Raw genomic sequence first — 11,108 nt, forward strand, 5'->3', positions numbered from 1 at the left:
TTTGTTATTAGTTAGTGTATACAATGAATATTTTGTGAAATATGACATTTCAAGCCATACTCCAGACTCAGGGATTTGGGACGTTCTAAGGATCTAAAGTTATGTAGAATTGATCGGTTTATCCTCAAGGAGGTTGCTTCTCTTCTACTAGAATGTTTCCAAGAATCGCAAATTATAGCCCCAACAAAGTATCTTTAGAGTGATTCCTAAGTTAAGTTACAGATTGTTCTGGTGGTATTCTCATCCTCCCTCTTCATGGATTGCTTTCTAAGAAGGCTCTCTCTTCCTTCCCCTAATTCTATTCATGTGATTTCTGCCCTCACAGGCCCTCGCTCTGTATATTGGCCCCTCCCAGAGGTTACTGTTAAATTATTTCAGTGGACACTCCATGTGAACTCACCCTGGCTTGTTGGCTGTTCCTAAGTCACTGAGAGAATTGCCTTCTCTCTGGTTTGTCCCTGTTAAATTGTTCTGAACTTGATCTTCAGTCTGATTGGGATGTCAGTAGGGAATCATCTAGGAACAATCAATACAAATACGCTTCTTCAAGATGCTGTTACTATGGCAACTAGACTTTTTTTTTTTTGATATATCAGGCAACTTTTTTTTGAAAGGCAGACTGAGAGAGATGGACAGAAAACAGACCTCCCATACCATCTACTAGCTCATTTCTCAAATGCCTGCCACAGTCATGGCTGTATGAAGCCAAAGCCAGGAGCCAGGAACTCAACCCAGGTCTCCTACATGGGTTGTGGGGCCCCAACCACTTGGGCCATCACCCCCTGTCTCCCAGGGTGGGCAATGGCAGGAAGCTGGAATTGGGAACGGAGCTGGGATCAAAGCCAGGTACTCTGATATTTGATGTTGGAGTCATAAGTGATGTCTTCACTGCCGGGCCAAGCACCTGCCCTTCTTTTGTTTAATTTTGTTTTTAAGTGCAACTTAAGGAAAGTGTTTGTCTTGTCTGAATAAGTCCACTACTATCCATCTGATCAGATGTAGACAAGCTAATTTCATTTGATAATTGTTCTTTTCAGTTTCAAAAACATTTTGGTATCAATTGATTATTTTAATACCCATCTCATCAGTTTCTTTTCTAATACTAATTTGATTTAATTTTGTTATTTCTAGCTTCTAATTTCATTATTTTTTCCCAACAGTTGGACAACATACATGTTCTTCAACATTTTGAGCCTCTGGAAAGTATGTATAATTTTGTAGCATTCAGTATTTTAATCAAGTGGATGTTTGCATTGTCTAATATATAATTCTTTCTTTAGCTGATCAATTTTAGTAGTTTAAAGAGAAAAGACTATTCTTATTATCCTATCTTTAAGAAAGTAATAAGACACATCATTTTGAATAAGTTTATCTGCATATTTATCATTTGCTCATAAGCTTGAACAGGACTTACATTTTATCTGGTCAACATCCCCCATGCTCATTCTTCCTCCTTGTAGTCACCTTTCATAGGTGAATAAAAGAAAGACTTAAGAGGCCAAATGAGCTAGCAGGGGCACTATAGTCTGCTAATACATGGCAGAGGAGGATTCAAATCTATAGATGCTGAGTTCTGGTTCAGTGCCCTTGCTTTGGAAAAAAAAAGAAATGATCGTGGTCAAAAGGATGTCTATTCTCAGTTTTCATTGATGAGATTTCTGACCCTCACTGTGCTGGCTTTACATATTTGTTTCTCCACCACATAGGGCCTTTCACTTTTCTTGGTTGGTTTTTTTATTTGAAATTAATGATGCAGCTAGTCATTGTGGCATATGTTATGAGCTGATTAATCTATGGTCCAATTTGTAATTCCACTTAAGTGGTTTTATAATTGTTCTGATTTCAAATACTTCAGGAAGAGTGTCTCAATCTTTGCTTTTATGTAGAATTGTTTTTAAAAAGCACTTTACAGTGAATTTCTTAAGGTAAATGTTTTACATGTTCAGCATTACTTAAATATTTATAGGACCCTTTTTTTAGTGTTTTAATCAATGGTATATTTTCAACTGAAATTTTTAAATTAAGCTCCTAAGAAATAACAGAGACTTGTGGTTGCTCATTTGTATAGTTCTAATTCAAGATGGCTTTCTTTCTTTATGTTTTAGTGATAACACATTTTGAAACTAATAACAGATATGATATTAAAAACAACGCAAACCAGATGGTTTACTTTGTAACTGAAGACACCGATGACTATACCAGGAATGCCTACCGGACATTAAGGCCCTTCGTCCTTCGGGTCACTGACTTCATGGGACGAGAAATTATGACAATGCAGAGGCCTTTCAGATGCACCTGCTGCTGCTTTTGTTGCCCCTCGGCCAGGCAAGAGGTCAGAGAATGGAAGTCTAATCTACTGTTTTCTTCCTGATCCAACTCTTTACAGAATGGTTGTGCTCTTTCCAAACTATACAGGATAGGATTTTCAGTGGCTGTCACTCACAGCAGAAGAAGATTGTGAGGAGGAAGGAATTCAAATAATCTCATCAAGGAAATCACAGAGGGCTTTTTATTGTGGGTTCACATTGTTCAAGGGAAAGTCAGCGGATCAAGCACAAATTAGGGTTGTGCAGGGAATGACAGCAATTCTGTAAGTTGTGTCTACTGATTTAGAAATTTACGGAGATTGACAGTAGTCACCTACATTTTTCTAAAGGTACCTGTGTGTCACCAGATAAGGTAATGCTAAGTTGAAACATACGCTTTAAAATTGGCAGGGCTCACAGGTACCTTGGAACTATCCCATCCCCCTTTTCTACAGGTAAAGAGCAGCTCACAAAGATTAAGAGGTTGAAGTAGGTGCCACATTTGGCAGATGACAGAACTGGAACTAGAATGTAGGTGTGTTCATTTACAGTTGGGTTACTTTTTTATTACCTGTGAAGTTCTAAGAAAATTGTTTGTTACAGAGGAAAAACTGTGGAGAAGTCAAGCATGGTTTAGATTTCAGATACAGTGCTTACTTAAATCTAGGTAATTTATTTAAACTCTTTGATCCTTGGTATTCTGATTCATAAACTGGATAAAATAATACCACGTAGGATTACTAGGATATGTCAGTTATGTGCTCAGTACCAGCATTTACTAAATATTTACTTATAGCCATTTCTATGCCTGAATTGATTTACCTGTAAATTGGAGATATTGATAGTACCTATCTGAGAGGATAACTTATTATTTAAGGGATTAAAGAGTAAATGCATGTCTGGAATACTGTGTTTATGATGTCCTGTAAGTAGTATTATGCTCAATGAATGATATTTGTTCTCAGATATCTTGCTCCTTTATCCTTATTATCTTTGCAATAACAAACATATCTTTATCCTTATTGTCTTTGCAATAACATATTTGAAGTAAATCTGTACCTCTTATCTTTGATCATTTTAGAAATAATAGGCATTGTTCTTTATATCTGTGACTTGAGATTTTTAAATGGAAGCCTACAAATAAAGCCTTCTGAGAATACAGAAAGCCAGGATAGTGTAAAGCAATCAATATTACAAATTTATCCTAATTTATGAAACTTTATCTAATTATTATCTAGATTTTTTTCATACTTATCCAGTTTTGCTTGTATTCTTTTGTGCATGTGCTTATTTAGTTTTATCGGCTGTAACAATTTCTGTATCCCCCACCACTGCCAAACAGCTTCATCACTATAAAATCCCTCTTTTCTGTTTTACATTCTTAATTATTTTTATTTGAAAGAAACAGAGATAGTGACAGACAGAGAGAGATCTTCTTTCTTTGGTGTACATCAAAAATGCTCACAACAGCCAGGGCTGAGTCAGGCCAAAGCCAGGAGCCTGGAACTTAATTCAGGTATCCCATGTGGGTGGCAGGGACCCAATTACTTGAGGCACCATCTGCTGCCTTTTGGAATGTGCATTAGCAGGAAGCTGGAATTGGAAGTGAATAGGACTCAAACCCAGGCACTCTGAATGGGATGGGGCATCCCAAGCAGCGTCTTAACTGTATGTCAAATGCACATCCCCAATCTCCTTTTATTACATCACTTTCCTCTCTTCTCTTCATCCCTATCCCCTGGGAACTGCTAACCTGTTCTCCATCTGTATAATTTTGTCATTTCAATAATTTTCTAGAAATGTAATTACATAGTATGTAACCTTTTCAGGATTAGTTTTTTACCTTGAGATTCATACAAGTTGTTATTTGCGTATATTAATACAATTGACATTTATTTAATATCTATATTAATTTTGTATATTTATATTATTCATATAATATTTAATTATATTAATTTATAAAGATTATTTATATATTGAATGTATGTTTATTAATATATTCATTCCTTTTTATGGCTGAGAGGTATGATATGATGAAATTTTTAAAAGTAATTTATTTTTATATAATTTTCAGACTTATAGGAGGTTTCAGTTTTAGGAAGCAATCAAATTTACATATTTGTGTATTGGAGTGAGTTTGCATCCAAGAATATGAACAATAATAATATCTTAGTTTGACAGTTCATGAAGTTGAATCATCCTGTCCCGTGTCCTGGGTAGTCCATTCATAAAATGCTTAGGAAAATATGTATAATAGCAGAGAAATAGTGAATAAAACTTTATCTGGGGCTTTTTGCCAAATAATTTAATCTTTATGAGTCTTGTTATTAAAGTCCTTCACATGGACTACTGTAAAGATGATTAGCTAAAACAAGATAGTGAACAATCCTCTAAAATTCTTGAAAAATGATTTTATATACCGATATACACACTCTGTTGTTTTCACAGTATATACTTTCCAGAAAACCTTTCTCTTTCGTTTTCTTTTATAATTGTCATATCTGAGATTCTATTTCATCCAATTTAAAATCTAAGAAGCTATCTTGTTAGCATGTCATGAGTTGTGTCAGAAGACACAGGGTCTTAGATTAGTGACAAGGGACATTATTACAGCACAGCAAGCAGCATGAACATCAGCATGTTAGTGCTGCTCCCCCGTGCTCCCGAATTCTAGGGATTGATGGGAAGAGTACTGGTGATGCTGGACATGTAGCTTAGAAACAGAACTTGGGCACCTGGCTGCTTTATAGCAAGCAGTAATAATGCCTGCTCTTTGTCCTGAAGGGAAACGTGAAACTCACCAATTAAGACCACTCACTGCAGTACAGCCCTCAGGATGGAACTGGTAAAATGGGAGACTTTCTCTCAGCAATAATTTCTCCAATCCGTGCATGTGTAACTCTATGGATTTGTAGATACACAGCTTCCTAAGCTCTTTCACTGTTTCACTTGCAGCTGGAAGTGCAGTGTCCTCCTGGGGTCACCATTGGCTTTGTGGCAGAACATTGGAATTTGTGCAGGGCAGTCTACAGCATCCAAAATGAGAAGAAAGAGAATGTAATGCGAGTGCGTGGGCCATGCTCAACCTATGGCTGCGGTTCAGATTCTGTTTTTGAGGTGAGCATTTATAAAAACATTGTTTAGGGGCCAGTGTTGTCACTTAGTGTGTAAAACCACCGCCTGCTGGGCCTGCATCCCATATGAGCTCAGGTTCAAGTCCCAGCTGCTCCGCTTCCAATCCAGCTCTCTGGTATGGCCTGGGAAAGTAGTAGAAGATGGCCCAAGTGGTTTGGCCCCTGCACTTGAATGGGAGTCCTGGGAAGCTCCTGGCTCCTGGCTTTGAATTGGCCAAGCTCCGGCCATTGTGGCCACTTAGGGAGTGAACCAGTGGATGGAAGACCTTTCTCTCTGTCTCTCCCTCTCTCTGTAACTCTGCCTCTCAAGTAAGTAAGTAAGTAAGTAAACAACTCGTTAAGAAACAACAGACCCCAGAATGATCTTTTCACATGAATGAAGTAAGTTGTGTGAGGAAAGAGTTACAAATTGATGGTTTCCTGAATGTGAGCTCCTTTTTTGTGATTTCAGTGTTTCATGAAGATCAAAAGAAAGCATTTAAAATACTAAACCTTGAGAGCTGCTGCCATGGCACAGCAGGGTAAACCACCACTTGGAATGCCTACAACGCAGTATCAGAGTGCATGATTCAGTGTCCTGGCTTCTCTGCTTGCAATTTAGCTTTCTGCTAATGTGCATGCAGGAAGGCAGCGTGTGATGCTCAAGTACTTGAGTTAAGTATTTGAGTCCCTGCCATCCATGTGGGGCACCTGGATGTAGTTCCAATCTCCTGGTTTCCACCTGGCCCAGACCTGGCTGTGGAAGGCATCTGGAGAGTGAACCAGTGGATGGAACATTTCTCTCTCTGTCTGTCTCTGTGCTTTTCAAATGCCCTTAATTCTTGGCTATATTTAATTAGTCATTTTCCCAAAGATTTTCATAATGAGAATATAGGTTGTAGTTAACACAAGTGCTCAACACTTCTAAGGTTTTACAGATTGTTTATTTGCAGGATGGAAGTCTGTATGCATACTCAAGATATAGGATAACACTGATAGCATAGGTAAAATGCATAGCAGGTTGCATTTTATCTTTCTTTCAAGAAAATGAACAATCTTTTTGTTTTGCCTTGTCTACAGTGGCTGCAAAATGGCTGTTTATTACCTTATACACCTGGTAAAGGAAATTCCTAGTAATATTTCTTGGACTTCCTTAAGAGTACTTTTTGAGTACCCTGCAACTTACCAAGGCTCATCATCTACTAAGTTTCCTCTTTCTGATGATAAATCTTATGATTATTAAACATTTCTTAATTTTTATCACTGTATCATTTACCATTTTAGAAAATGTGGATAAGCCAATTGCTGCAGCAATCAGTGTGTGACAATTCCTATGCCAAGTGACATTAGAAGTTAGTATTCAAGTGTTTTCCCCATGGCAATTGCCAGTGTGCCCCTCTTAGAAGCTGAAGCCCTTTGCTACTCTGACATGTGAAAATGACAGTGCGGCTTGGCCCACAAGAATCTGGAGTTTTGCAGAGTACACAGTACCAGTGCCCTACTTTACTCGTAGGTTTTCTTGGATTGGAAGTGACACCTTCCATTGCAACATGGAGAATCACATAATCTATTCAAATCACATGCCCTCTGACAAAGTCTCCTAATAATTTGAAGATGAAAACAGAGCACCAGCCTGAAAATTGTAAGGTATCCCAGCTTAGGTATTAACCAGCTTTAAGGCCTTAACCCTTCTTGGCCATAATATCCTCATTTGTAATTATGTAATTATATGAAATATGTGATGCTGGTGTCTCCAGCGGTAGTTTTAATCAGCTCTACCACAACTGGATCCTATTTAATGACATTCTGTTCCTGCATTGTATTTATGCTAGCTCAGTGTAAACTGCTTCTGTGTAGCAGTCTAAAGCCTTACAGTTATACCTTTCAGTTTTCATGAAGTTACATTCTTAACATTCTAGGTTCAATCCCTTGATGGTGTATCCAACATTGGCAATATCATTAGGAAGTGGAACGGTTTGTTATCAGCAATGGGGGATGCTGACCACTTTGACATTCACTTCCCGATGGACATGGACGTGAAGATGAAAGCTATGATTTTTGGAGCTTGCTTCCTCATTGTAAGCCTTTGGTTTTTGAATTTTCCTGAGAGGCTTATCTTTTTGATGACAAGCAGTGTAATGCAGTGGAAAAGGAATAAGTTTTGAAACCTGGCCAATTTATGTCTGTGCCACTTACTAGTTGCATAATTTTGCAAAGCATTTAGCACAAGAAAAATCTCAGTCTCCTAGCCAGCGCCACGGCTCAATAGGCTAATCCTCCGCCTGCAGCACTGGCACACCAGGTTCTAGTCCCAGTAGAGGCGCCAGATTCTGTCCCGGTTGCCCCTCTTCCAGGCCAGCTCTCTGCTGTAGCCCGGGAGTGTAGTGGAGGATGGCCCAAGTTCTTGGGCCCTGTACCCGCATGGGAGAACAGGAGAAGCACCTGGCTGCTGGCTTCGGATCAGCGCGGTGCACCGGCTGCAGCGGCCATTGGAGGGTGAACCAATGGCAAAAGGAAGACCTTTCTCTCTGTCTCTCTCTCTCTCACTGTCCACTCTGTAAAAAAAAAAAAAAAAATCTGTTTCCTTATATTCAAAATCTAAATAAAAATAGGTTTTTCAAGGTTACGAATAGTAACTATCATAAATAAAGTAGCCAGGAGAATGCTTGGAGATATTAGATATTCAATTGGTGTAACTGCCATCATTACATGTTATTTGCAATGCTACTTATTCTCGTACCTAAAAATGCCTATCATCTGATTCTTTTAATGAAATATAATAACTCTAAAGATGATGTCCTTTTCTCCCCTTCTTTACTGCCTCTCTGTCAGTGTATTCTTTGCTGTGGCATCAGAGTTATCAGTTTTTTCCTCCCTTTAATAATGGAATTTAGTTCATTGTTACTCAAACTGGAACACATTTTTTCTACCAACAGTTCTGAGTTTGTAATTGTTGTTGGTCACATTAGGTCTTCTTTATAAAGATTTTATCAGATTTATTTATTTTTTACTATAACAGATTTCCCTGATAAGATATGAAGAATGATATTGTATGCGTTATATGTAAGTATCCATTAATCTACATACATATACTTCTCTTTCTAATTTTAGGACTTCATGTATTTTGAAAGATCTCCACCACAACATTCATCAATCTAGAGAGACACGGCAAATCATCAGTTATGGAAAATATAAACATTGCATTAGGCTGAGAGTCAACCTCAATTACTTGCAAGTATAGTTCTCTGCTTTGCAGCCTGTTTTTATTGGATGTTAGCTTTGGCAGATAGGCTAAGAGCTTGTGCAACAACATGATCTAAATATGTTTGAATTGAGTGTCCATTTGGGAGACTAGGAGTTCTTCATGAAAAGCTAAGAACTATTAGCCAAGTGAACAGACACATAAAATGTTATAAAGAAGATATAAGGGAACATGAAAACCCCAAAGCCCTGACTTAAATAGGTAGTAAACGGTGGATCTTTTTTGGAACAGAGTAACATGGTTTCTGTCTCTTTCCCTGTGAAACCTCTCTGCCCCTTCACCATGTCCTGTTACAGAAGACAAACTCAGATTCAGGTGAAAACTGTGATACTCTTCGTCTTTAAACAGTGAGGAAGGCACACTGAAATTCTGTGTTTTATTTTAACAGGAAAATGTTACTCATACACATGCATCAAAACTTCATTCTGAACAGTATATAGAAATTTCAGTGAGAAACCAGATTTTATTGCAAAATAACATGTACATTCATTATTATCATAAGGTTTATATTTTCCATGCTTATTCCCTTATTCGCTGGCATAAGACAATCAGGAAAGAACTGACCAGTGCCACAGCCAATCAAGATCTCAGAACAACTGAAGGAGTTAGATGCCCTTATATGAAACTTGCATTAAATACATTTATACCTTTTCTGTGTAAGAAACATCTCTTTGTCCCAAATCCCTTATGTACCAAATGTATTTGGCATAATCTTTACAATTGCCTGTTAATCCTTTATATCTCATTTCATTCGACATAGAAAATCATTGTTTCTTCTATCAAGGAGATGCCTTGTGATCTCCAGGAGTTACATATTTTGAAATGTGACATTTTGTGTAGCACTTTGTAACAGTGAAGGCGATAACAGCACTTTGCTACTTTTCAATTACATGATAGATAACTTTGTATCTACACAAAGAAAATAAAAATTGCAAACATAACTACTTCTCTGTGATCTACAGTTTATCAGTACAATGATTTAAAAGTACATTGTATTGGCCAGCATCATGGTAGGTTAAGCTGACACCTGAGACACCGGCATCCCATAAGAAAGCTGGTTCAAGTCCCAGCTGCTCCTCTTCTGATCCAGCTTTCCCTGCCTGGGAAGGCAGCAGAAGATGGCCCAAGTACTTGGGCCCCTTCCACCCACAAGGGAGACTGGGATTAAGTTTCTGGTTCCTGTCTTTTGCCAGGCCCAACCCATTCTGTTGCAATTATTTGGGAAATGAACCAGTGGATGGAAGATCTTTTTTTTCTTTCTCTCCCTTTCTGTAACTCTGCCTTTAAAATAAATAAATAAATCCTTAAAATCATTTTATGATAAAAGTTGCCCTGTTCAGTTTTTTATAATGCCCTTTTTACATGCTGCTACTAGCTTTTTTTTAAAAAAAAAAAAAGTAAAGGCTGCTTTCTAAAATAATAATTGTCTTGTATTTTAAAATATAATTGTGATATTAAACAGACATGTATTTCCTATAATGAGGTCTGACCTTTTATATAGAAAATCAGACAAATGGCATTCAGAAAGTTTATCCATAGAAACTTTTTTACATGCCTGCATCCTTATCTTCTTAGACTACATAATTCTAAAATTTATGTGTATTTAACATAATACATAACATTTTAAATGTCTGTTTAGTTTTTGTGGTAGTGACATGTATTTTACAGTTACAAGTTTTCTTTAAAAATAATAATATACGTCATATTTTTATAATATAGTACGTGTAACTTCTATATTTCTTAATGGCATGTCATTGTGTTTGATTTATTGATCGAGTTGACTAAAAAACAATAAAAGTAAATAATGCTGTTCTCTTAAATTTGTGTTTTCATGCTTCCTCATATAGTTTTGGCTCCTAAATAAATATAATATGGATAATAGTAAAATATATTTTGTTCTTGATTTGTGATTGAGTCTTTGACTGCTTTTTTCCCACAGGAACTTTTTATGTAATTTCTAATAAACTGTGAGGTTCATTCTGGTACTTTGAGTTCTTATATATATTTAATGCTAATAAAAATCATTTCTATATTGTTGCATAGTGCTACTAGCTTTGTTATATAAATGCTAGTGCCTAATCCAGTTATTAACATGCATTTAAATTTCAAATATAGTTTTAGTATCAGTGTGTCTCACAACAAGACTTCTAGAATTTGGGGCCAGCCTGTTAAGCCACTGCCTGCAGCACCAGTGTCCCACATGAGTTCCAGTTTATGTCCTGGCTACTCCATTTTCCATCCAGCTCCCTGCTAACGTGCCTGGGAAAGCTGCAGAAAATGGCCCGAATACTTGGGCCCCTGCTCTCCTGTGGGAGACCCAGAAGAATTCCTGGATCCTGGCTTTGGTCTGGCCCAGCCCTGACTGTTGTGGCCATTTGGGGAGTGAACCAGCAGGTGGAAGACATTTCTCTCTGCCTCTGCTTTTCC

General features: G+C 37.5%; 1 protein-coding gene across 4 annotated transcripts in view; it reads left to right on the plus strand.

The window, feature by feature from the left end:
* PLSCR4 (phospholipid scramblase 4) overlaps window positions 1-10,568 on the plus strand; it is a 47,206-nt gene extending 36,638 nt beyond the window's left edge. For 3 of the 4 annotated variants that reach the window (XM_051818692.2, XM_008266288.4, XM_002716599.5), the window contains exons 5-9: window positions 1,161-1,203; window positions 2,106-2,332; window positions 5,262-5,423; window positions 7,339-7,497; window positions 8,531-10,568. In XM_051818692.2, the coding sequence (XP_051674652.1) occupies window positions 1,161-1,203; window positions 2,106-2,332; window positions 5,262-5,423; window positions 7,339-7,497; window positions 8,531-8,578 (639 nt within the window). In that variant the 3' untranslated portion in view covers window positions 8,579-10,568. The remainder of the gene's footprint in view (window positions 1-1,160; window positions 1,204-2,105; window positions 2,333-5,261; window positions 5,424-7,338; window positions 7,498-8,530) is intronic. The other variant, XM_070073206.1, reaches the window with a different exon arrangement.
* The last annotated feature ends 540 nt before the right edge of the window (window positions 10,569-11,108 follow it).

Source organism: Oryctolagus cuniculus, chromosome 4 (genome assembly GCF_964237555.1).
Source record: "Oryctolagus cuniculus chromosome 4, mOryCun1.1, whole genome shotgun sequence".
Taxonomy (NCBI): domain Eukaryota; kingdom Metazoa; phylum Chordata; class Mammalia; order Lagomorpha; family Leporidae; genus Oryctolagus; species Oryctolagus cuniculus.